This window comes from Epinephelus fuscoguttatus, linkage group LG5 (assembly GCF_011397635.1).
Source record: "Epinephelus fuscoguttatus linkage group LG5, E.fuscoguttatus.final_Chr_v1".
NCBI lineage: Eukaryota > Metazoa > Chordata > Actinopteri > Perciformes > Serranidae > Epinephelus > Epinephelus fuscoguttatus.
Window position 1 is genome coordinate 46,923,401 of NC_064756.1, and position 27,659 is coordinate 46,951,059.

General features: G+C 43.4%; 1 protein-coding gene across 2 annotated transcripts; it reads right to left on the minus strand.

Moving 5' to 3' along the window:
• Positions 1-26: 26 nt before the first annotated feature.
• On the minus strand, positions 27-27,659 carry LOC125889104 (zinc finger protein 862-like). 2 transcript variants are annotated; one of them, XM_049576828.1, is made up of 10 exons: positions 27,122-27,659; positions 25,711-26,084; positions 25,321-25,614; positions 24,648-24,722; positions 24,185-24,311; positions 2,706-2,897; positions 2,263-2,585; positions 1,708-2,018; positions 1,121-1,519; positions 27-683 (listed from the first exon to the last, which is right to left on the minus strand). In XM_049576828.1, the coding sequence occupies exons 8-10, from the start codon at positions 1,972-1,974 to the stop codon at positions 384-386; spliced, it is 966 nt and encodes a 321-aa protein (XP_049432785.1). In that variant the 5' UTR covers positions 1,975-2,018; positions 2,263-2,585; positions 2,706-2,897; positions 24,185-24,311; positions 24,648-24,722; positions 25,321-25,614; positions 25,711-26,084; positions 27,122-27,659; the 3' UTR covers positions 27-383. The 2 variants fall into 2 exon arrangements, with proteins under 2 accessions (XP_049432785.1, XP_049432786.1); XM_049576829.1 differs by lacking the exons at positions 24,648-24,722; positions 25,321-25,614; positions 25,711-26,084; positions 27,122-27,659 and having other exon boundaries at positions 2,706-2,906; positions 24,185-24,263.

Below are 27,659 nucleotides of genomic sequence, written 5' to 3' on the forward strand. Positions count from 1 at the left end.
TATCAGAATTTTATCTCAAAAACTGAATTTTTTATACCATTTTGAATTTCGCTCTCATGCGAACAATTGGAGTCAGAAATGTCAAAAATGGCATTTTTAAACATCAGTTTTTCACTTATGGAGCCAATAAATCATAAATAAATTACCAACATCTCCATGCTGTCTAGATGCAATTTGTGTATTTTCGGATTCTTGTCTTTATAACTGAATTTTTGACAGCCGTTTGACAGCCGTTTGACAGCACCATCCCGGAAACGTCCCGGACAAGAACATATAAAATAAACCAAATAAATGCAATTAAATTACAACTAACTAACCCTGGCCCACACAAATAGGGAAAAGCAGACTAGATTTGTTTAGCTTCAAGATGACAACCAACGCCCTCAGTCACAGTACAGTGGTCTACGTGACCTTCTGCCACTACTCCACCATTTGGTGACTGCTCTCACTGAGCTGTATTCCTCATGAAGAGGGTCATGCATTGAGATTTGCACGAGGCTGTTCAGAGTGTCATTGGCCAGGCGAGACCTCCAGTCCGACTTCACCCGTTTCATGCAGGAGAAACCACGCTCGCAGCAGGAGCTGCTCATGGGGAGGACAAGGCTGATCTCTGCTACCACCTGCATGTGCTGGAACTGGCCAGCTCTTCCGATGGCACCCTGGATCAGTCGCTGCCACAGCACCTGAGAGAATGGGTTGAAAAGTCAATCAATCAATCAATCAATTTTATTTATAAAGCCCAATATCACAAATCACAATTTGCCTCACAGGGCTTTACAGCATACGACATCCCTCTGTCCTTAAGACCCTCACAGCGGATAAGGAAAAACTCCCCAAAAAAACCCCTTTAACAGGGAAAAAAAACGGTAGAAACCTCAGGAAGAGCAACTGAGGAGGGATCCCTCTTCCAGGACGGACAGACGTGCAATAGATGTCGTACAGAACAGATCAGCATAATAAATGAACAGTAATCCAGAGGGGTCTGTTCTTCTGGCATGTTTTTATACTGGGATTCTTTGTATGACCTAAGCACACTGTGCTGCAATCAACTTGTAGGAAATGTGCCATATAAGTACAATGTTGCTGTTAATGTGGAGGAAACCCTTGGAGGATCACTCACCTGGGAATCAAGATGCCTGTAGTGACAGGCAACCAGGATCTTGAGGTCAAGCCACTCTAGCCTTGCTGCATCCTCAGATTGAAAGTCCTTGCATGGCTCCAGGACGGGGCGGAAGTGCTCCATAATGACATTCAGTTCAGCGGTGCCAAATGTAGCCAGGGCGTTGGTGTCTTCTGGCCAGTTGGACAAGTCGAAGTGTGTGGAAATCGCTTTCAGAACGCCGGTCTCAAGACTCCTGAAACGCTCTGACACAAACTCACAGAACCTGTTGGTGAGGCGAAGCTTGATGTTGTTGAAGTTGTCATCATCGGTGCTAGTCCTGTTGATCTCAACACCTTGCCAGGTGGATCCAGTCCCAACTTCAGTCAGAAACCGCTGCAGCCTTGGGCCTGGGTTTGTCTGCATTGAACATGAACAAACAGTTTTAATAATTTCATCACCAAAAACCACAAATAAATCATACAACTCTGACTTTGAGCTGTTACGGTTTAAGCAATGCAAAAACATTTATGTGTGTGTAAGGGTGAATGGGTTTTCTGCCTAAATTTAACATGCAATATGTAAAATAAGGGAACATAGTTCCTCACCTGCATAGCTACAAAAACCATGCATGTTGTCTGCAGCCCATCCGAGACCATCTGGAGTGTGAGGCCGTCTTTCTGGAACAAGAGGCTGAGGTGCTTCAGTTCTTGAAGGATATCCAGCATGAGGTGGATAAAGAGGAGTGTGCTGTACTGCTTCAGAGACTTCAGTATAAGCTTTGTCCTCCCCTTCATGGCTGCACTCGCTTCCCTGTCATTGGGATCACTGGCGTGGTTCTCAAAGTGTACAAGTAGAGGCTTGTAGTTCCTCATGAGGGCCTCCAGGGCATGCGATGTGTGCGGTAGCTAGCGGGTACCTGCAATCAGACAGCAGAGATTAGACAATCAGTTTCACTTTGGTTTTAATTCATCATTATTATCATCAACATTGTATATTTTCAATGTTAATTATTTGTAGTGCTCATAACATCTGCCTTAGACTATGGTTGAAAACTAGCCTCCCTGGCTGAACCGGCATATTTACAGTAATGTTCACTAATGTGCACTGTCTCTTTCAATTAAAAATACAATATAATAAACATATCTTTATTATATTAATACCTTCAGTGTTCCCTGGCCTGAGAATGGAGACCTCCATCGCCTTGCTGATCTCTTCCAGCTCCCGTGACGCCTTAGAAGAGACTGTGTAATGTTTGTGGATGACACGTAGCAGCTCGTTCAGCACCCTTCAGCTGGGGAAGCACTTTCAAACAGTTGAGCGCAGTCAGCTCCAGCCGATGAGCGATGCACCATATCACCACTAGGGAGGGGCACAGGTGCTTTAGTCTGGCTGCGACTCCGTTGTTCAATCCCAGCATTACGGAAGCGCCATCACATCCAAAGCCTACAAGACGCAGCTTCAGGTCCTCCTCTTGAACCCCCACCTTGGTGATAAAGTTTGAATTTTAAAAAGACTTAGCATCATCACATTAGGTTATAATATGAATACAATAGAAGCATGCATTCTTTCATTCATACATTCAAAAGTAAACACAACTACCCACCACTTTCAGCCCTTTCAGAATGGCATCCAAAATGCCCTGGCTATGGGCGTGATTCAGGGTCACAATCTGGATAAGCCGGTTCACTAGTTTGCCATCCACGAGGTAGGTGCAGTAGATCATCTCCTGGTCCTTCACCGAACGGTCAACTGAGTCAGACATCACAGAGAAGAACCTGGCTGCTTGCAACTCCTCCTTGAGGTCCTCAATGAAGAGAGAATGAATAATACACTTTCTGTCAAATTTAAAGATGATGGATGGTAACCTTTCACCCACTACTACTACTATATTATGCTATTAGATGGCACACCAAACACCAATCACTGTTGAGATCCGTGGACCCCGCCACCCCCCTCTCCTAAGAAGCTGCATCATCATAAGGTTTTTCCCGCTCATTTACCCCTCCCTTTTTGGAACCTTCTGTCAGCTAAGAGACCGTGTGTGTGTGTGTGTGTGTGTGTGTGTGTTGAGATCCGTCAATATTATGCTATTAGATCTCACTCATCAGCCAAACACCAATCATTGTTGAGATCTGCAGACCCCGCCACCCCCCTCTCCGAAGAAGCTGCGTTGAGCAAATGTGTTTAAAAAAGAGTGAAAAGACTCGGGATTTTTATTCAAGAAAAAACAATAAACTAGGAGAAAACAAACATGGCCAAGAGAGCATTGGATGCCTCCGAGAATGGTGCGGTGAATGAAAAAGAAACCCCGGGAAGAGGAGGGAAAATGATGTACAATGATGAGAGAAACGTCATCTGCGGCACCACTGTGACGAGTTTTTGTGAATCGTGGCCAGCTCCCCAGAAATGTGTCAGGCACATCGGACGCATTCAGATGCCTCCGGCCTCCGCTCTTATGCAGGAATGGAGTTTAGATGCCGGAGGTGCGTGGGGTTACAAGTTCAACTATAAAGCTAACGAAGTGTGTTTCTATCAGTTGGAGAAAGGGGAAACATTTGGATCTCTTGTGGCCCAAGCAACACTCACCTCAATAGACTGGAGTGTGTTAAATATGGTGGGATTGACTGATCTTAGAGCGCCCGAGACAAGAGACACGAGAGAAGCAAATTCCTCGCATGGCCTGAAAGAAAGCCTGCAGGGTACAGAGAAGAAGAAAATTGTGGCCAGCACCGTGTGGGAGACAAAAAGCTCGGCTTCGGGCAGATGGTTCTATCGAGCCAGCCGTCAGGTGTCGCTGAAAGATGAACACCCGGACGAATTTGTTTTGGAGTATTTCAGTTCTGAATGCAGCGTATTCCAGGCGTCATTACGCATTCCTCTCACAGACTGGTTGGAAATGATGGAGGAAAATGCGGAAAATATTAAAGAACTCTTTGCCAGCAGTCGGAGCTCTAGAGACATTATGCTTGTGAAAAAAACGCTGTTTTAGGAGACTCCTCCTTTTTTTTCAAAAACCCCTCCCTCTCTCCCTCCCTCTCTCCCTCCCTCCGTACCAATACGTTTAAAAAAGCTACGACTGGGACGGACTAGTTAAAAAACGACCGACGGACTCTGAAAAACATGTCTCTCCCGCCTTCAACAGCTCCTTCAACGCCAGAGGCCAACCTTATCAGGCTTTCACCAGCTCCTTCATCGCCAGAGGCAGGCCTTATCAGGCCTTCTTCGGCACCGCTGTCGCTGAGGCGTTGGGCCTCTCCTTCTCCGCCGCTGCAGCCCTCCCAGGGCTTTCCTCCTAGTCCTCCTCCATCGACTCCAACAACGCCTGATTCATCCAACAGCGATGGTTCTTCTTCTTTACGGCCCGCTCCCGCCGCAGCAGACGTGCGAACCGGACCTCCTTGTAGAGGAATGCACGATGAAACGGACTCGGTGCTGTCTGTGGCATTTCTGAATACGGCGAGAGCCGTAGTGAGTAAACTGCTGCTGTATGTTTTGGCCCGATACAGAAAGGAAATCTGTAACGGGTGTCAAATCAACCATCCGAGTCAGTGTCAGCACGAATGTCTGGAAGAGACGCCGGACTATTTTTACGAGGTACACCACTCCCAGCTGATGGAAAGACTTTGGGTCGGTTTATCCCTACCATCCAACAAGCTCTTAACGCTCGCCGTCTCTGCGTGTCCGAGTACCGGGTCCGGGGCGCTTGTGATTTCCTGCTGCATGACTTTAAGACGATGAGACGCATCGAACACTCAATCGCCAAGATTTACAATACGATGACCGAAGGGGACGAGGAAAAGATTGAAATTGTAGACCAAGCTCTGGAGTTTTGGCTTATAGAGTGAAAATGGGTCACTACTGGACTAAACTCGTAACGCGTGTAGAGAAACACGCGGTCATTTGTCATTTAATCCGTGTTTTGGATCAGGTTATTAAAAACAAAATGACTGTGAATCACGCAGGTTTGAACAGGGACGTTAACTTAACTCGATTGGAATGCGTGTTGGATATAGTTAGGTCCCAATCTGTACATACACCCTGGGATGTGTTGGTACGGTCCACATTGCAACTTGTAAAAGACAGTTCGGTGGCCGATGCATTCTACAAAATCATTAAAGAGATGAATACCTCAAACGTAAGCCATTTGGTTACTCTGTACGCTTTATTTGTAGACGCAGTGTGTTGTCTCGTACCTGCGGACACCTTGACCGAATTGAGAAGGTTGCATTATTATATTCGCATTATCAACGGGACCTCTGCCATGAATTTGCTCTCGTCTGCTTTAGCCTAATGCTATGTTGTTGTTTGTGACCGTGTATAGCTCATTTATCTTAAATGTTTGAATCATGTATATAGCTCATATATCTTATATGTTTTTGAATCATGTATACCTCGTATATTTAAATGTTTTGAAGCGTGTAAACCTCATATATCTTAAATGTTTGAAGCATGTATATCTTAAATGTTTGAATCATGTATACCTCGTATCTTAAATGTTTGAATCATATATCTTAAATGTTTGAATCATGTATACCTCATATATCTTAAATGTTTGAATCATGTATATACCTCGTATATCTTCAATGTGTGAATCATGTATATACCTGGTATATCTTAAATGTGTGAATCATGTATACCTCATATATCTTAAATGTGTGAAGCATGTATACCTCGTATATCTTAAATGTTTGAAGCATGTATATCTTAAATGTTGGAAGCATGTATACCTCGTATCTTAAATGTTGGAATTATGTACAGTACAGGCCAAAAGTTTGGACACACCTTCTCATTCAATGCGTTTTCTTTATTTCCATGACTATTTACATTGTAGATTCTCACTGAAGGCATCAAAACTATGAATGAACACATGTGGAGTTATGTACTTAACAAAAAAAGGTGAAATAACTGAAAACATGTTTTATATTCTAGTTTCTTCAAAATAGCCACCCTTTGCTCTGATTACTGCTTTGCACACTCTTGGCATTCTCTCGATGAGCTTCAAGAGGTAGTGAAATGAAATGGTTTTCCAACAGTCTTGAAGGAGTTCCCAGAGATGTTTAGCACTTGTTGGCCCCTTTGCCTTCACTCTGCGGTCCAGCTCACCCCAAACCATCTCGATTGGGTTCAGGTCCGGCGTCTGTGGAGGCCAGGTCATCTGCCGCAGCACTCCATCACTCTCCTTCTTGGTCAAATAGCCCTTACACAGCCTGGAGGTGTGTTTGGGGTCATTGTCCTGTTGAAAAATAAATGATCGTCCAACTAAACGCAAACCGGATGGGATGGCATGTCGCTGCAGGATGCTGTGGTAGCCATGCTGGTTCAGTGTGCCTTCAATTTTGAAATCCCCAACAGTGTCACCAGCAAAACACCCCCACACCATCACACCTCCTCCTCCATGCTTCACAGTGGGAACCAGGCATGTGGAATCCATCCGTTCACCTTTTCTGCGTCTCACAAAGACACGGCGGTTGGAACCAAAGATCTCAAATTTGGACTCATCAGACCAAAGCACAGATTTCCACTGGTCTAATGTCCATTCCTTGTGTTTCTTGGCCCAAAGAAATCTCTTCTGCTTGTTGCCTCTCCTTAGCAGTGGTTTCCTAGCAGCTATTTGACCATGAAGGCCTGATTCGCGCAGTCTCCTCTTAACAGTTGTTCTAGAGATGGGTCTGCTGCTAGAACTCTGTGTGGCATTCATCTGGTCTCTGATTTGAGCTGCTGTTAACTTGCCATTTCTGAGGCTGCTGACTCGGATGAACTTATCCTCAGAATCAGAGGTGACTCTTGGTCTTCCTTTCCTGGGTCGGTCCTCATGTGTGCCAGTTTCGTTGTAGCGCTTGATGGTTTTTGCGACTCCACTTGGGGACACATTTAAAGTTTTTGCAATTTTCCGGACTGAATTTTAACAGTTGTCCAATAGGGCTGTCGGCTGTGTATTAACCTGACTTCTGCACAACACAACTGATGGTCCCAACCCCATTGATAAAGCAAGAAATTCCACTAATTAACCCTGATAAGGCACACCTGTGAAGTGGAAACCATTTCAGGTGACTACCTCTTGCAGCTCATCGAGAGAATGCCAAGAGTGTGCAAAGCAGTAATCAGAGCAAAGGGTGGCTATTTTGAAGAAACTAGAATATAAAACATGTTTTCAGTTATTTCACCTTTTTTTGTTAAGTACATAACTCCACATGTGTTCATTCATAGTTTTGATGCCCTCAGTGAGAATCTACACTGTAAATAGTCATGAAAATAAAGAAAAAGCATTGAATGAGAAGGTGTGTCCAAACTTTTGGCCTGTACTGTATATAGTTTGTATATCTTAAATGCTTGAATCATGTATATACCTCGTATATCTTAAATGTGTGAATCATGTATACCTCGTATAACTTTTAAAATAAATGTTTTGGTAAGCGAGCGGTTGTGTTCATTATTGATTCAACATGTCGGAGAAACGTGTCATGAAAAAGGTTTATTACGACCCGTCTCACCCGGGTAGTTTAGGAAGAGTCGAACGACTCCACAGGGCCATACAAGATGAGACGGGGAAAAGAGTAAACCCTGACCGAGTCAGAGAATTTTTAGCCGAGCAAGACGCATACACTCTGCATAAACCTGCCAGAATACATTTTCCCAGAAATAGGGTTTTTGTACCGCGACCTCTGAACCAATTTCAAGCGGACCTCTGTGACATGCAAGCCTTGTCCGAGCACAACGACGGTTTTAAATATCTGTTGAAGTTCATCGACGTGTTTTCAAAGAAAGCGTACGTGCGAGCGCTAAAAAACAAAAAGGCGTCCCAAGTCGCTAGGGCGTTTGACTCTGTTTTAGACGACAGTCAGACCCCTGAAAAGTTACAAACGGACGCGGGTAAAGAATTCTTTAACAGGACTTTTAAGGCGCTGATGGATAAACGCGGTATTAAACATTTCACCACGGCCAGTGATCTGAAGGCCTCGGTGATTGAGAGATTTAATCGTACGTTGAAAACTAGAATGTGGAGATATTTTACAGCTGAAAACACCCGCAGGTACGTAGACGTCCTGCAGGACTTGGTTAAAAGCTATAATAATGGCTATCACACGAGTATAAAAATGACGCCTATGCAAGTGACATCCGAGAACACCCTGCAAGTTTTTCAAAACCTGTTCGGCTCGATCCCCCTGAGCTTCCAAGAAAAGTTAAAGATGAATTTTAAACAGGGAAATCTCATGAGAATATCTAAAGTGAGAGGCGTGTTTGATAAGAAATACGAGCAGAGTTATACCGACGAGGTGTTTACGGTGGCCAAGTGCGTACCCCGAGTACCCCCCGTGTACAAACTGAAAGATTATGATGGAGAACCTATCCGGGGTATGTTTTATGAAGCGGAGCTGCAAAAAGTAAAGATACCGCGAGACAAGAGCTACGTGGTGGAAGAAATTTTGGACCGATGCGTCGTCGGCAGAGAAAAACAAGCGCTGGTACGCTGGAAAAACTGGCCCGAGAAATTCAACAGCTGGGTCAAGGTCGGCGAGCTGAAAAATCTATAACAGCGCGCCGTACGTCAGATTTGTATTCATTTCATTTCATCATGTCTCAGATCTCAGGCGGCGAGGGGTTTTACGTTACCCTGCCCTCCAACGCCAGCGCGCACATATTTAAAAATAATACCGGCTCCAGTTTCCACGTTGACTTGGCGCAACACATTGACTTGGAGGGCCCATGGCAAGTGGCCTTGACGGAGATTTCGTACCCGCACACGTGGCATAACATTCCTCAAGACGCGGCCTACTTTGAGTGGAGAAAGAAACCCGCGACACCCGATGGGGAGACCGTAGTCAACCGTCGAAGGTTCAGAGGGGGATATTACGCCAACTTTGAGCAGCTCAGGGCCGAGCTAAACACGCATTTTAGAGTCGTCGACAGCGACATCTTTTTAGCATTTAACAACATCCAAAAAAGATTTGAATTTCAGGCAGGCGGTCAGTATCATCTGCGCGTTTTTCCACCCGCGTCTTACATATTGAGCATGAAATCGGGAGCAAGACTATCATGAAACTCCATTTCAGACCCGCAAAGACCTCGTTGAAACCACGACCCCTTACCACGATCCTCGTCGTTTTGTGAGCTACTATGAAAACCAAGCAGGCGGAGCCCTCCCCGGTTTTTACGGCTCCCCCGTCACGTACGGACGAGGGATAGGGTCTATATTTTCATGATTATTCCGTTTCGTGTCCCGTATCGTGAAAAAAGGTTTTGCCATCGCTAAGCCTCACCTCAGGTCGGGTGTAAAAACATAGCCTCGGAGGTCATAAGCCACGCCGTAGGTAAAATAATGGATCGAAACTCTGATCAGACATCTCAAGAAGGATCCGGGGTATTATGGTTTTGGCCAGAAGAGCGAGAAAGAGACCTCCGGGGGAGCGCGTTTCATGAGGATCTAAAAAATGTCGACGCTCCGCCAAAGGCAAGTCAGTCGGCACGAGAGGCGCTAAGGGAAACAAGTCTACCCGGAGCCCCTCAGCAGCGGCGATAAGGTCCGGCGATATCTTTTAGGGAGAAAAAAAAACAAAAAAACAAAAACATAAACAAAAAACAAAACATGGCTCTTTTACATCACAAATCGGCCGAGTGCAGCATGGCAGAGCTGGATTTATTTTCAGCCCCCATGACGCAGCTGTCTATAGACGAAAAGCTCTACACAGAGATTTTGCCTTTATCGGCCATTACGGACTCGGGGCCTATAGAGTTTTTCATTCCCGGAGACGGCGAAAAATATTTGGATTTGAACGACACCTTGCTACACCTGCGACTGAAAATTACCAAAGCGGACGGTACGAACCTGGATAACGACGCGCCCGTAGGCCTCGTGAATTATCCTCTGAATATCATTTTCAGTCAGTGCGACGTTATTCTCGGCGACAGATTGACATCGCAATCCAGCGCCACTCACCCGTACAGAGCCATGATCGAAACCCTCCTCAACTTTTCAGAAGATTCTCTAAAAAGTCAGTTTACCGCCGGGTTATTTTACAAAGACACGGCAGGCTCAATGGATTCTGTGGTGACAAATAACGGACCTAACAAAGGTCTGGTGAAGAGAGCTCGGTTCACCGCTAATTCCCGCGAGCTTCACCTGCTGGGCCCTCTCCACGCCGACATACTTTTCTGCGAGAGGCTTCTCTTGAACTCTGTGGATCTGAGAATTAAACTGACCCGCGCTAGCAACGCCTTCTGTCTCATGCAAGCCGCTAACGCTAATTTTAAATTAAAAATATCGGGCGCTTCTTTGTTTGTCAAGAAAACGACCGTTTCCCCCACAATGCGTCTGGGTCACGCGGCGGCCCTGTTGAGGGGTAACGCACTCTATCCTTTGTCCCGCATCAACGTGAAAACTTACTCCATCCCGGAAAATACTCGAGTATGAAATCAAGAAAATCTCTTTTTGGGCACCACAAAGCCTTTACAGGGAAAAGTGACCTGTCGCCCTTCAACTTTGCTCACAACAATGTGGAATACTTGCCCCTCTGTCAGGATGGCAGACAGGTGCCCGCCAAAGCTTTCCAGCCTCAATTCGACCAAGGCCAGTCGGTCAGAGAGTTTTACAACATGTATACGGCCACGGGAAGACACCTGGAGGGAGGATTTTAACCAGGGTTACTCGTTGTTTGTGTTTAATCTCAACGCGGCCGAAGACGCAGACGCCTTGTCCCCTGTCTCCAACGGGTACTTGACGTTGGAAATGAGATTCAGAGTTCCCCTGCCGCATACGACCACTCTGATCGTGTACGCGTGTTACGAGAGTATTTTGGAGATCAACTCCAAACGTCAAGTGCTGGTGGATTATTATTGAGAAAAGAAAGAAAGAAAGAATATGAATAACCACCAACTGGAAAGCGTCTTGCGACATTTACTGGGAGATGCGTTTTGCGGCGTGTGGGCTTCGGACCAACTACCGGCGCTGACGCGCTCATTCAGACGTCCCGCCTACATGATCGTCAACACGCATCCCAGTCATCAGCCCGGAGAACACTGGCTAGCGCTCACTCTGGACCAAGACGGGAGGGCCACTTTTTTCGACTCGTTCAGACTGCCGCCCGACTTTGTGTATTACCCAAAAACCGTGTTACAGTTTTTAAAAAGCCGTTGTAAGAAAAAATTACTGTACCAGAAAAGACAACTTCAAGACGTCGCGCCGACCGCCTGCGGACAGCATTGTGTTTATTATTTATGTCATAGGGCCTGTGGGCTACCTTTTGAGAGCGTGCTATCTCTGTATCACGACGACGTCGTAAAAAATGATGAAATGGTATCAAAGTTTGTGAAAAAATATCAACGTTGTATGAGGATTCAACGAGCAGATTCTTTTTACCACACCACCTGTTCTCTAGAAATGTTCAAAGATTGTTACAACTTGTTTAAGAATTGAAAGAAAAGACAAGACAAACGTCAATGTTGTTGTTGTTGTTGTTGTTGTTATTGTACTACTCTTTTAGTAATTATCACGCCGTATAATTAATCCAACGAGCGGCCGTTTTCCACTTTTTTCTTTCACTCCTTTTTACCGGCGTAACCCATTCCTCCTCCTCCTCCTCCTCCTCCTCCGTAAACGGAATTAAATCTTGTTTTTTCCGCTTTCCTTTCTCCCTCTCGACCGGCACTACGGCCCCCTCTGCTCCTTCTTCCTCTTCTTCTTCTTCTTCTTCTGCTCACTCTCCTTCACGCCACCCTCTGACGGTTTTGAGTCGACGATATTGAGCGCGAGCGCGAGCTTATCGGTATGTTGAGCTCCGTCAGCGTATTCAAAAACCCCGTCCATCCCTTGGGCGTTGGAGATTTCTTTTTATAAGAGACTGATAGGTTTTTAAACAAGTCAATCATATGCGAACCTCTTTCCCTCGTGAATAAATTCGCCCTTGGGAGTCCACCCGCCCTGGCTCTTGACTAATTTCTTCATAATATACTCAGCATTTTTGCGGTCGCACTGAGGAAGATTTTGCAGTACCTCGCGAGCCGTCTCATCCAGTCCTGCCTCTTTCTCGTCCTTTTCTTCATTTTCATACGTTTTTTCTTCCGGCTTGTCAGAGTCGCGAGGTAGGCCTCTCGCCGTCTTTAGGTAAAGTCGACGTTCCTCCTCCCCTTGTTTGACCAGGGTGAGGTATCTTTGTAACAGAGCGTTATATTTTTTAATTTTTTCAGAAGGATTAAGCCCCCGTTTGTTTAATATATCCCTCATTTTTGCGTCTAAATCATTTTCAGCCGTACGTCTCATGGCCTGAGATTCACCGTCGTAGTTGTTGAATCTACAACTACGTAGTTGCCCAAAGTCTGACTCATACGGCTCAGCTGTTGAGGCGTGACCAGAAACATCTTTTGAGACTTTTTTTTTTTTCTTTTTCTTTCTGATTAGCGCCTATTAATTAGTCCTCCTAGAAGCTGTCCAGAGATGGGCACAACCGCCGAAAGCAGAGGCAATAGAAACCCTCCGGACTGGGTCATCAGAGCTCGGCGCTTGGTTTTTAGGCTGGCATTTTTATTTGCCAGCAATTTGATAATTTTCTTTTGCCTTCTGAGTTTTTGATATTGAGCCCTGGTCAGGGGAACGTTTCCTTTCAAAACATTTAAAGAGAGTTCGCACAAAGACTGAAGAAAGTCGGAAGAGCTGTGGTTAAGAATATCTTTACGCCTCTGAGGCGTGGCGTGACACAAAGCACGCAGTAAAGGAGCGTTCCTTTTTAAACGCGCAGACATGACGACGATGATGATGATGATGATGATGATGACGATGACGATTCAGGAAGACCGTGATTTAGGTAGATAGACGACGGGCCACTGCTCCAGTAACAACCCCGATCTCAGTCTGTATTGTTCTGGACAATTTGGGGTGAGATCTACGATTAAATAACCGTGAGCGTCTCTGGTGGCATCTTCAAAGCTTTCTGAAAAAAAAGTTTTTTTCAAAGGAAAAATTTGCTGAGCCAATATATTTATCTGTAACCTATCTCTGGGGTTTTTAAACAAGACCAGGTAATTACTGTTTAAGCTGATGGTCCGACTGTGTTTGCCCTGATGAAAAACATTTTGCATCAACATCATGACGCTCATGTTTCTGTGGTGTCTGTATTGTGTAAAAATCTTGACTACTTCGGGATGGTCGGAGGCCTGAAAAATGACGTCGTCCAGGATAATCAAGTGACTTTGATCGGGGGGAAACAGGTTCTCATCATCAAAAGAATCAGGCAAGCCTTCGACAAATTGAATCTTCTTATTCATCTTTTGCAGTTCACCGTACATACAGTACAGGCCAAAAGTTTGGACACACCTTCTCATTCAATGCGTTTTCTTTATTTCCATGACTATTTACATTGTAGATTCTCACTGAAGGCATCAAAACTATGAATGAACACATGTGGAGTTATGTACTTAACAAAAAAAGGTGAAATAACTGAAAACATGTTTTATATTCTAGTTTCTTCAAAATAGCCACCCTTTGCTCTGATTACTGCTTTGCACACTCTTGGCATTCTCTCCATGAGCTTCAAGAGGTAGTCACCTGAAATGGTTTCCACTTCACAGGTGTGCCTTATCAGGGTTAATTAGTGGAATTTCTTGCTTTATCAATGGGGTTGGGACCATCAGTTGTGTTGTGCAGAAGTCAGGTTAATACACAGCCGACAGCCCTATTGGACAACTGTTAAAATTCATATTATGGCAAGAACCAATCAGCTAACTAAAGAAAAATGAGTGGCCATCATTACTTTAAGAAATGAAGGTCAGTCAGTCCGGAAAATTGCAAAAACTTTAAATGTGTCCCCAAGTGGAGTCGCAAAAACCATCAAGCGCTACAACGAAACTGGCACACATGAGGACCGACCCAGGAAAGGAAGACCAAGAGTCACCTCTGCTTCTGAGGATAAGTTCATCCGAGTCACCAGCCTCAGAAATCGCAAGTTAACAGCAGCTCAGATCAGAGACCAGATGAATGCCACACAGAGTTCTAGCAGCAGACCCATCTCTAGAACAACTGTTAAGAGGAGACTGCGCGAATCAGGCCTTCATGGTCAAATAGCTGCTAGGAAACCACTGCTAAGGAGAGGCAACAAGCAGAAGAGATTTCTTTGGGCCAAGAAACACAAGGAATGGACATTAGACCAGTGGAAATCTGTGCTTTGGTCTGATGAGTCCAAATTTGAGATCTTTGGTTCCAACCGCCGTGTCTTTGTGAGACGCAGAAAAGGTGAACGGATGGATTCCACATGCCTGGTTCCCACTGTGAAGCATGGAGGAGGAGGTGTGATGGTGTGGGGGTGTTTTGCTGGTGACACTGTTGGGGATTTATTCAAAATTGAAGGCACACTGAACCAGCATGGCTACCACAGCATCCTGCAGCGACATGCCATCCCATCCGGTTTGCGTTTAGTTGGACGATCATTTATTTTTCAACAGGACAATGACCCCAAACACATCTCCAGGCTGTGTAAGGGCTATTTGACCAAGAAGGAGAATGATGGAGTGCTGCGGCAGATGACCTGGCCTCCACAGTCACCGGACCTGAACCCAATCGAGATGGTTTGGGGTGAGCTGGACCACAGAGTGAAGGCAAAGGGGCCAACAAGTGCTAAACATCTCTGGGAACTCCTTCAAGACTGTTGGAAAACCATTTCAGGTGACTACCTCTTGAAGCTCATCGAGAGAATGCCAAGAGTGTGCAAAGCAGTAATCAGAGCAAAGGGTGGCTATTTTGAAGAAACTAGAATATAAAACATGTTTTCAGTTATTTCACATTTTTTTGTTAAGTACATAACTCCACGTGTTCATTCATAGTTTTGATGCCTTCAGTGAGAATCTACAATGTAAATAGTCATGAAAATAAAGAAAACGCACTGAATGAGAAGGTGTGTCCAAACTTTTGGCCTGTACTGTAGGCTGGAACGAAGTATATATCCATACAATATTTTCAGGCACCTGAGACAAAACATCTTGACAGTTTTCCAATACGCTTTTTACAAAAAAAGTTTTTCCACAACCGCTGGGTCCCACAATCTGACATGAGAAAGGCACTCGCAGTCTAGGATCAAAGTCAATCGGCCGGTGGTCTGCGGAAAACATTCCAGTAGCCAAACGGCAACGTTTCACCTGTGGAAAGCAGTCGTCTCTTGTCAAATACCACATGAAACCTTTTTAAAAATGACAAGTTTTTAAGCAGAAACCTGTTTTTATCCCTCTTTATACCGTGTTGAAGAGTCTCGATAAACCCCTCCTCCTCCTCCTCCTCCCTCTCCCCCGTATGGTGGTTTTGCAGGTAACCCTCTACCAGCTCTTTGACGCTGTCAAAATTGATTTTTTCACAACATTCCTGCGTCTGAGTAATGCCCTTCACCCGCAGCACGGCTCGTTTGTTTTTTCTGGTCAAGTAGGCGTAACTTTTAGGACCCGCCGCCGCAAATTCCTGTATGGTGTCGCCCCCCAACTCGTCGGTCAAGTCTCCCAAATAATTACCCAGTTTGAGCCCCTTCTCTCCTTCTTTTGCAACATAAATTAGAGAGTCGGTGTCGAGGTAAAGTACCCGATTTTGCAATTGATGCAAATAGTCGTATAACTTTAGACGGCCGTAGGCTGTGGTGAATGCCGCGATAAACACGTTGTCCGTCTTGTTGGGGGGTGCGATATACCAATCGCCGTGACACCTCTGAATCAGAGCCGTGGTCTCGTTTAGGAAGGAAAAGTATTTGACTTTGTGTTTTTCTGAAAACATGTAACTGAAAAACTCCTCCGGTTCCCTGACGAGCACGGTCTGGTTCAGGTTACTTCTCTGGGCAAACTTTCCCCATAAGCTATTTAGACAGAGCTTAGCCACCTGTCTTTTAGCCGGGTTCGATTGAATTTTGTCCGCATCCAGCAAAATGCCCTAATTTGCCCCGTAGTCTGCAACGTACTTTCGTCTACTCTCCGGATCCGAGGCCTCGGCGGGGTAGCCCGAGGCCTCCTGTTTACCCTTGAGAAAAGTGTGCATGTACGCTAAAAAATACGTCGTCGCTGCGTCTATCAAAGTGCCACACCTCTGTGATCTTACCTAGGCGGTACCACAGCTCCAAGGCTTTGTTAAATTCGGGAGTGACCCAAACCCCCGTCAACGCCCTGCCCTTATCGTCGTGGGTACAAGAGCCGGCCTGAAAATTAAGATCTGCGCACGTTCGACAGAGGGTGAACACCAGTTTACCCGAGGGTGTTTTGTAGGGCAACACAGGGAAAAACAAACCTTGAGGAGGGTAGACGACAGCCCTGATTAACCCAAAGTAGTTTTGCGGCTCTTTGAAATCTCGGTAAACTATTTCGGGGTGTCCTAGAGGATAGGGAAAGGCGCAGTTAACGTAGGGATACAAGGATGTCACGTCCACGTAGTGTACGGTTTCGTTCGCCGCTGCCGTGTACCTCAGCCTCACGGCGCTCGTCCTACTGCCATACAAAGCGTCGCGGGGTGACAAAGGTCGGGGGGTTTTGGCACGCTTGAGAAAGTCTCTCAGAGGCGGATGGGATTTTTTTCAACTTGAGCCAATCGTGCTCTCTCATCACGTTCACCTTGAGACCGTGGACGGATTCTAACGTCTGTATTCGCGCCACGGTGGAGGCGTGCAACTCGTCAAACGGTCTGCCTGTCAGAGGGCAGGTGTCGTGGGGCTGAAATCAGGACGGACAACCGTGATAAAAACAACCCAGAAACTCCCAAGCCGTTTTCACGCCTCGGACCTCGGCATAACCATCTACAAAGTAGCGTTCAACGCGTGCTGAATAAAGACGCCCACCCACTCTAACCACTGAACGCCGGCGTTTGAGTAGGTTTTGCGATGTCTTCGATAGTCATCGGGAGAAGGAATGGCCAGGGTGTCGGGACGTAGGAAATTTGTGCGAAACACTTTCATGCAGGCCGAAGCGATGGTGGCGCAACTGAAAGGGTCCACGCCCGTTTCGTCGATGTAACCTTTTCTGAAAATGTCGCAGGGTCGCGCGAGAATATCCACGTCGTTTTGACAGTAGCGGACGGCTTCTTTCTCGAAATTGAACGTGCCGTGACGCACCGTCTCGTACCACGCTTCAAATTCTCTCTTGCCCTCTCTGCTCATTTGTTTGACGCCGTAGGCCTCTAGCTCGGGATAGGGGCCTACGTACTTTAAATGATTCTCGGAGCTAAATCAATGGGGGAAAAAACCCTTGTTTTTATCGGAAAAACCTAGGGCTTTGGGCAGAGCCGACAGACGGCACGTCAAGAAACTGAGACTGTCGATGTATCTGTGTTCATAATCGGGGTTGGTGAAACGTACGCTTTGCTTCCCTGCATTACGAGCGCCTCGGGCTTCAGGTTCAGAGACAGCATGGCATTGAGCACAATGTATCCGTCAAATTCTCTAGCGTTGTGAGCGAAGACGGATTTTCTGTACACGGGTCGTCTGAAATGCAAAATAAACTGTTTGGCGCAATCTACGCCCTGAGCATTCCACCTTTTGCCGTCGAGGGTTTTTGTACACACCAGAAAAGGGACGTGCGCTCCCGACAAGTCTACGTACGTCTCGAAATCGTAGAAAATCAATTTCTCCAGGTGCTCCTCGCTCTCGTCTTTTTCTACGGTTACGCCGCAGATTTTACATTTGACTTTTGGACACGCGTGTTGTTTACCGTTACCGTTCATAGCGATGTAGTATAGCATGTCGCATTTTTTGCATCTTTTAATCAGCTTGCAATTACTGACGTATTTTTCAGCCACAGGCCTCTTTACGGGCTCTTTGTGTTTGGCTAAACACGACGCGGAACGGCACGTTCTGTTACAGTCGACGCAAACTACGGGTCGGAGCTCTCGCTCGCTACAGGAGGGGTCCGAGCAAACGGAGCAATGACCCTCGCAGTAGTGACACGCGACGGAGGTGTACCCCGCGTAGCAATACTCGCACACGTACAGCGAGCCTAGGAAGGATTTCAGGCTCGTTATACCGTAGTAGTGTTTTTCAAACAGAAACATAAACACCGTCTTTTGTCTCCTCGGTGAATCGGTCGCAAATTTAGAGAGCGTCGAGCGTCGTCGGTTCTGTAGAACACTACAATTTTGCAGTTTGAGACTTTTTCAAATTTCGCTATGTCTCCGAACGTTACCGAGGTCTGATCGTTCAAACCCGCCTCTGCCAAGCGCAAACGCTTCGTTATCGACGATATCGGGGTAAAGCAGGTGAGCCAAATTAATCGCAAAACAAAGTTGGTTGTCGTGGCCGTTGATTATGACCCGCAGAGACCGACGCTTTTTTTTAATAATCTCGCCGTCTAAGGTATTAGACAAGAGTCTTCGACCGCCGCATCAGGGGTTTTTGATGAGTTGGACGGCGAATACCAAATTACCGTTGGTTTTAACGGCCGTGTTAGATTGCACAATGCGGTCTAGGAAAGACTGTAAGTGAGTTAAATCAAACTCCTCTCCGCTCACGACGCAGGACGCGCCTTGAGGCAGAGTATCGCCTCGCAACTCGAGCTGCACCGCATCTTGTCGTTCGACTTGTGAAATGACGTTCGTCACCGCTTGCCCCATCTCTGTAAACACCCTGACGTAAAATTCACCAAAATCGGCCGTACCTCGATGTAGTTTGGTAATGTTGATGTTGAGCGGATGGCTGGATTCAACATTGTTAAATCTAGGTCGCGTCACCACCCTCAACAAGGGTGAATTTTGAGGCGAGTTTTCTCGCTGCGGCGTGTGTTGATGTTCTAAATTTTCCGAACGAACGTCCTCTACGTTACCCGCTCGCTGTTGATTTTGACAGTCGGACGTCGCGAGTTGGACATTTTCTAAACGATTTACGGCGTTGTCTATGGCGTTAAAGACGCTCATTTGATTTTGGGCACTTTGATTGTTATCAAGTCGGGTCTCGGTTTGCAAATGCGTGTCGTTTGAGGTCGAGGGATTGGCGGGTATTTGATTTAACAAATCTTGACATTGGCTTATCGTATTTAAAACAGCTTGCGTATGATTAAATTTGGCGATAGCAACATCAATATCTGAGAACGGGTCAGGGATAAAAGAAATGACGGGGCTTTGTTCTCCGATTGGTCTCTTTTGTTTGAGACCATGCTGCAACCTGAGTGTGTTTGCTGATCCTGCAAGTTTATTATCAGAATAATCTGATGATGTCATCAAGCCGAGACGGGTGCTGCTAAACTCAGCTCGGATCGACCAACAAAACGAATGATTTTAACATGATCTACCATCTATGTTTGCCTCTGCTGTGTGACTAAAGGTGTCTGAACACTCTGTCAACTCAACCTGACTGCCACCAAACAATTCAAGCATGCAACGGGACAAAGACTTGCTGGGAAAAGCGGAACAACTTCAAACGATGCCCGGAGATGTTATCAAAGACACAGTAAGCAAACAGATAGACACGTTATTTCAGGACTGTGATTTCATCTGCAAAATCAGTAAGATATTGGTTGATTCCCTGATTGAACCCATAAAAAGGGCTATCACTGACTCCATTACGGAATCAGTAAAGGACTCCTTGAAGTATGAATTACAAAACACAGTTGACAAACTCGATGAACTTCAAAAAAAATATGATGACGTGGAGGACATTTTAGACGAGCAAGAACAGTATTCAAGACAAAACTGTCTCGTCATTTTCGGTGTTCCAGAAAATGATCGGGAAAACACAAATGAAGTCATAATGGGAATAATTAAAAACAATCTCAATATAGAGGTGCAATCTGGAGAAATCGACAGGAGCCATCGCCTTGGACCTAAATCCCACAAAAAGGACAAACCAAGGGGAATCATCGTAAAGTTTGCCCAATATAACATCAGAGATAAGGTCTACAAAGCGAAAAAACGGCTCAAGGGATCAACACCAAAGATGCACATTCTGGAGAGTTTAACAGCCAAGCGGGTGAAACTTCTGGACGACCTACGTAAAAAACTAAAGGACAAGCTTACAGCCAGCTGGACTCAGGATGGTCGTCTTCACCTGCTCACGAACTCAAACCAGCGATGTGTTATAAATAAACTGTCTGATGCCAAGAAACTGCGCTCTCACTAAAGCACAGACCTACTCCACTGTTTGCAGACTGAAGGAGGGAAGCACCAAATCCATCTTCATGAAAATTACCTGTTATGCAGTAAGCTTTTCACTTTTCTACAATCTTGAGATCATGAGACCTTACTTCTCACATGCTACGTGTTGGTTGATCCTGCACTGAACGAACTTTGTATTCGTTTTATTTTTTTTCTCTTTTCTGTTTGATTTATTTCGTTTTTTTTATTCATTTCTTTTTTTCTTCGTTAACCCCCCCCCCTTTTTTCTTCATAGTTTCTCTTAACATTTTAGTTTAGACTTAGCTAGACCCAGATTAAGATGAAGGAATTCCTAGACACAAGACTTTATAATGTGGTTTTATATGACTTTCACATCAGATATCAGGCTTTTCCTTATCATATGCAATAAATGGGACTTGTTGATCTAATCAGTGAGGGAAACTGTGATATGCCCGAACAGCATTGCTTCAAAAAGTTAAATTGTAAACGCTATACACCTGATAAATTAAAATCTATAAAATGCAAAAATGACCACTCATACTCTCTGATGCACTTAAACACTAGAAGCCTGAATAAGCATTATGATGATTTTCTATCCCTTTTAGCCAGCCTAGACCACAGGTTTGATGTAATTGGATGTAGTGAAACTTGGATTACTGATAAATCATATCTGAACATCCTCAACCTGAACGGATATGTATTGTACAATAGAAATAGATCTGGTAGACCAGGGGGAGGTGTATGTTTATATATAAATTCACTACATTCTGTGAGTGTCTGTGATGATCTAAATATTGATGATGGGTACTCAGATTCTCTATTTGTTGAGATTAATATAAATAATGGAAAGAATATAATTGTAGGCGTAATTTACGACCACCAGACTCTGATTTGAATAGTTTCAAGCTTAAACTCGATGAATTATTAAACTGTATAAATAGAACAAATAAAAACTGTTTTATTCTTGGGGATTTTAATATTGATCTAGCCAAGGAGAACAGTGCTAAAAATGATTTCATGAATACACTGTACTCCTCATCTTTTTTTCCCCACTATAAATACATATACAAGAGAAACAGAATCCAGTAAATCGATCATCGATAATATCCTCACAAATACTCAAAATGCTTGTTTTGACTCAGGCGTAATTTTGTCAAACATTACTGATCACTTTCCTGTCGTACTCTTCACTGATCTTACAAAAAAGATGAATGAGTCACTGTTAAAAGCAAAAGTGAAAGTACTGAGTGAAAGTAACTTAATGAAATTATCCGAAAATCTCAGAGTTAAATCATGGAATTCTGTTTATGGCTGCAAAACTCCTGATGCAGCATATAATGCTCTCATTGATGAAATAACTGACTCTGTAAACGCCACCATACCTGTAAAGATCAGAAAATGTGATGCAGGGAATCGGAAAGTATGGCTTACAAAGGGCATTTTGAAGTCAATTAAAAAGAAAAACATACTTTACAAACGTTACATTAAAAATCCAACTGTTGGTAATAAAGACAAATATACTAAATATAGAAATAAGCTGATACATGTCATACAAATAAGTAAGCGAAGACATTACACCGAGCTTATCAAGGCTGCTCATGGTGATCAGAAGCAAAGCTGGAAGGTGCTAAATGAGGTTCTCAGTCGGGGACAAAAAACTACTGTACTTCCTGACACCAAAATCAAGCAAAATGCCAGATCAAATTCAAAAGGTGATGATCTTGCAAATAGCTTTAATAATCATTTTAACTCTATAGGAAAAACTCTCTCTGAAACTATTAGTCCACCAGAGGGAGCAAATTATCAACAATATCTTCAAGGTAATTATATAAATTCTTTCTTTCTTGCACCAACTGATAAAACAGAAGTAACTAATATTATTATGAGTATGAAAGACTCAAATACTGCAGGCGTGGATGGTATATGTAGTAAGATCATTAAAGCCATTGTGAATGAAATTGTTGATCCACTCGTCTACTCCATCAATCTCTCTTTGCTTTATGGGATGGTACCTAAAATGATAAAGATAGCAAAAATTATCCCAGTATTCAAATCCGGGGATAAAAATAACATGCAAAACTATCGACCAATATCTATATTACCCACCTTTTCTAAAGTATTTGAGAAAATTGTTTATTATAGACTTAGTAATTATTTAGATGGATTGAATATAATTATTCCATCACAATATGGCTTCAGAAAGAAACACACAACCTGTATGGCAATTATAGATCTCACTGAAAAAATTAACGACGCCATTGATAGAGGTGAGTGTGGGATTGGAGTTTTCCTCGATCTATCTAAGGCGTTTGATACAATTGATTTCTCAATCCTCCTTGGTAAATTGCAACATTATGGTGTCAGGGGCACAGCGCTAAATTGGTTCAAAAGTTATATATATGATAGGGAGCAACATGTTCATGTAAATAATAATGAATCACAGTGTAGCATTATTAAATATGGGGTCCCTCAAGGATCTATATTAGGTCCACTTCTTTTTATTTTGTATGTAAATGATATTGGAAATTCTTCTCTATTTTACACAAAGTCCTTTTTGCTGATGACACAAATTTATTCCTGTCACACAAAAACTTGAAACATCTCCAGAATCTTATGAATCAAGAATTAATAAAGTTGGACACCTGGTTCAAGTGTAATAAATTATCTTTAAATATAAATAAAACAAATTTCATTGTATTCCGCTCAAATAGAAACCGAAATGATGTTGAACATGTGTGTATAGAAATAAATGGTAGAGCTATCGAGAGGGTAGACTCCACTAAATTTTTGGGAGTATACATAGATGAATTTTTAAATTACAAAAAACATATAAATGAGCTAACTAAGAAATTATCCAAATATGTGGGCTTATTTTGTAAAGTCCGACATTTTCTTCCTCTTGAAGCTCTTTTAACTCTGTATCGGTCTCTATTTGAGCCTCACTTGAACTATTGCAATGTTATATGGTGTAATTCATATCCCAGTTATCTTTAGAAACTAAAGACCTTACAAAAGAAGGTAATTAGAGTAATATCATGGACCAAGCTAAATGCCCCCTCTGATCCTCTTTTTTACAGTTACAAACTTTTGAAACTCACTGAATGTAATACTTTCCATAATGCCTGTGTGATGTATGATGTAGCATTTAGACTCAACGACAGACTCTGCCATCTCATCCCAATTTTTTTACCCACTCATGAATACAACACGAGAGGAAAACAGCTTATAAAGGGAAAGAGACGGAAACTACAATGCACAAGTCTTAGTGTGACCGTTAAAGGACCACAGACTTGGAATGAGGTTGAGAGCATGATTAAAGAGTCTGCATCACTGTCTATTTTTAAAAAAAGATTTAAAAAAAAATTGCTGCTAAATTATGTCTAAATCAAGCTCAGCTTGCTGGTTTTTGTCTCATGTACCTGTGCCCGATGTGTTGATATTTGTGTCGTTGTTTGTGTCGAACATTAGACTTTTTGTGCTGATGAAATCACCTTAGAGTTAGGGTTAGGTTAGATGATAGGTTAGAAATAGGAATTGTTGTTGTCATGATACACTATATTGTTGTTTTTGTGTTTTTGGGCCCCCGCTTATAAGCTACAGAAGCTTCTGGGGATACCCTTTTTTACAAGATCATGTCTACTGTATATTGTAAATTGTATTTGTATTTTAAAATGATTTGTAAAATAAACTGAACCCTGAAGTCGTACCGCGTGGGTACGCTGTTTGAAGAGGACGAGGGTATTTGATTTAGCAAGTCTTGACATTGATTTATGGTGTTTAAAATGCTTTGAGAATGATCAAGATCTGCGATAGCCATATTGATGTCTGTGAGTGGGTCGGTGATTTCTACATCTTGTTGTGCCTCGCATAAAGACTGAGCGGGTTCTCGAGTTTCATTTAATACATTCTGGTTTAATTCTTGTATCATCACATCAAGTATTGAGGGACGGCGGTTGCTTTCATCCATGGTTACAGAAAATAAAAAACAAAATTTTAAAAAGCAAACAACAACAACAACAACAACCCAAACTTACACTCAAACACCAAGGCCTAGCACAAAGAGTATCTCTCTCATGGCCCTTAGCATAGTACCGACGAGAAGATGTATTTTCTTCTTTCTCCCTCTGACAAGGTCACGCGTACATTTTCTGGGTCTTTTTGCTGAAAAAAAAAATAGAGAGAGAGAGAGAGGATTATTTATTATTTTATTCATATTGTATGCTAAATTAAATAACAAGTAATAAATATGAAATATACGTTTGTTGGTTAGTTATATATCCCATATCTATATCACTTTCTTGTTCCTCACAGATAGATTGAGCGGGTTTCTGAGTTTCATTTAATACATTCTGGTTTAATTCATGCATCATCAGGTATTGAGGGACGGGGGTTGCTTTCATCCGTGGTTACAGAAAACAAAACTAAAAATAAAAATAAAAAACAAAACTCAACAAACATCAACAAAGAGGATATCGCTCATGGTCCTTAGCGTAGTACCGACGAGAAGATGTATTTCTTGTCTCTGACAGGTCGCACATTTGAAACTATGCGTACATTTTCTGGGTCTTTTTGCTGAAAAAGAGAGAGAGAGAGAGAGAGAGAAGATAAGATACACCTTTATTGATCCCATAATTGAGAAATTCCGGTGTTACAGCGGTCAAGGGGAAAGAGTCGGATTAAAGATTTCAAAATTTAAACCTGAAAAACTAGGCAGGCCAAATAAGTACAAAATACAAGAAACAGCAATAAATAACAATAATAATAATAATAATAATAATGAGAAGCCGTGAATGAAAATGAGCTGTGGATCTCTGTGGATCCAGTGCTCTGTGGATCTAGTGCAAAGTGATCATTTTAAAAGTCATTATTTTATTCAAATTGTATTCTTAATGAAATAAAACAAGTAATAAATATGAAATATATGTTTGTTGGATAGGGGGGAACGTTGATGAGCCGACGCGTGTTTCACATCGGACCTATATCACATATGCAATGTACGTTTGTTGGATAGGGGGGAACATTTATGTGCCGACGCGTGTTTCACGTCGGACATGTATCGATAATGGTCCAACTTCATGTTTGTAGCATTGCAGCGTGAAGCCGACACAGATCCTGCGTTTTTACTTTTTAAAAAAAAAAAAAAAAAAAGAAAAGGTTTTTTTTGACTCACCGGTTTTACGACCGTTGCGAGAAACACTCGGTCGACTGTCGCTGTCGTTGCTGCTGCTGCTGCTGGGCATCCGCCACCTCTTCCTCCCGGGTGCAGAAGAATGTAGCGTTTGTACAGAAGGATGTGTAGCGTCCTTCGCATGCTCCGGAGCGGTCTGAGACAATGGTTGGACCGGATCAGCTCTTTTAACCACGTCGGCTGTTGAGGGAATCGGCGCCGGAGCAGAGTGCTTAGTTTCTTCGGCCTCCGCTTGACGAATGATTTCGCTCAACTCTTCCAGATCATCGACCGTGACTGTAAAACAAACAAAAACAACGGAATTTATTGTGTATTAGATGCGTAAATGTGTATAAGATGTGCGTTAACGACATCAACGAGAACAAGACTTACAGTCGGACAGGTTGTTATACTCTGGGCTCATGAGATAGCCTTCGTCCGTTAGATTGATGATGTCTGTAAATAGAAAATAATAATAAATTAACGGGTCGCTGTGAACCTTAAAGGACCATCATCTTTAAATTTGACAGAAAGTGTATTATTCATTCTCTATGAAGCATGAGGCTATGACTTCAACAAAGGTGTTGCATGCCACGTTGTTGTGGTAGGTTGAGCCAAGGTCGAGGCTGTTGGTCTTGTGAAGCGTCATCAGCTTGGGGAATAGGGTGAATGGCTGCTCTTCTTTTGCGATGAAGTAGGCGATGTTGAATAGTTTGACCAACTTCTCTTGCACAGCTGCATCCATCCTGTCAAAGGCTGACACTATTCTGTAGAAAATATGAAATGTTGATTTTGATTGATAAAGAACAAACAAATGCATTGTTGATGTCAAAAAGACAATAGCCTACTAAACACTAAAAGAAAATAAATACAAATCTTCCAACATCTAACATTACACTGACATATGATACACAGTTGCTATACTTGTTAGGATTTAGAACCACAAAATATGGTTTTGATATGATCTAGCAATGCTCCCCCCTCCAAAGTAGGCTATACATGGGTTTTTTGTTTACAAACATTGTTTGGTGGTGCGCAAAACCGGGGCAGAGACCGTTTGGTCTTAATGCATTCTGTGCTGAGTGAGTGGGTCTCCACTCTCGTTATAATATTTATCATTTCACACTTACACTGAGAAAAAAATTAACTATCCAGCGACTTGTACCAGCAAGTTAAAGAATCAGTATCAGGTGTTTAATAAGCTGTCAAGCCGAAATAACGATAATACACATAGATTTAGAGCTGGCTATCTCTAAAGCTAACAGACTGCCATTAAAAGCAATTGGTAATAGCCCTGCTAACGTTAACTTTGACAGTCTGCCTGTTTTGTTGATGGTGGATAACTTGTGGATAATTTGCTTTTACCACCATAACCAGTAAAGTCGAGTATGATAACCAACAATCTCGGTGTGGTGAGTATACAGTTTAGGTGTGTTAATACCTTGTTTCAACAGTATAATTGTGTACAACTGCTTACGTTAGCTAGCTAGCAGACGATGCTAATCTGCTTACCAGTTACTACTAGAGTAGACAATAAGATGAAAGTGATGGAATCTCCTTACATAATAACATCAGAAGGTGCGTTAACATGTCTGAATGTGTGGGAGGTTAAAGTATCAAGCGGTATCAAAGTATCTTTCTTCCCAACGTAGTTATTTAAAATCACAATTCCCACAGTTTCCTAGCTTCCTAGTGCTAAACTGGCATCGTTAGCCACTAAAACCTTTCTGCCCCGAGACTCGCGCGCATCGTATCGTTGCCGAGAATGGTGGTGGTGATTCTGTAGTTAACGTTACTAGCTTACCTCAGGCTCTGTAGGACAAGGTGGGTCGCCATCACTTCCATATCGTACTGGGTGGCTGGAGCCTGGCTGGGCTATGTGCTGGGGTTGGGTACACTCAGACTGCCCCCTTTAGGCTTCAGCCAGCGCAACATTGTCGATAGTAGAGCACCGCAGCACAGTGACAGCAGAGAGTAAATAAAGAATCTTTGGTGACAGTATCATCTTTTCCACCGACTGCGAACGCGTTCGCGAACCGTTCTGGTTCGCAGACAGTGTTGAAAACGTAAACAGAAAAATGAAGTCAGTGCCCACAAAATTCTCTTCGTCCCGAGGTCGACCCGAGAGAGAATATTGATCCTCCCGATGACAATTAATTACGCCCCCAGGACAACGGGACGTCGTTAGTTTTAATCCTTGCCGTTTGAAATCTGCCTTTACACACTAACAGCTGCTGTCTTGCACACAGGTGACTGGCTTAGTCAATTTGTGAAGCTACATGTGACGTTTCTGTTTGCCAATTAGCTCAGTGAGATAGAGGATGGTTCTTGGTGTTGAAGAT

Coding starts and splice junctions, on each gene's coding strand:
- LOC125889104 (XM_049576828.1), bottom strand. CDS start 1,974: ATGAGGAACTACAAGCCTCTACTTGTACACTTTGAGAACCACGCCAGT. Junction 1,520..1,707: donor TGGTTTTTGTAGCTATGCAG/GTGAGGAACTAT, acceptor TGTTCAATGCAG/ACAAACCCAGGCCCAAGGCT. Junction 684..1,120: donor ACAGGCATCTTGATTCCCAG/GTGAGTGATCCT, acceptor CCATTCTCTCAG/GTGCTGTGGCAGCGACTGAT.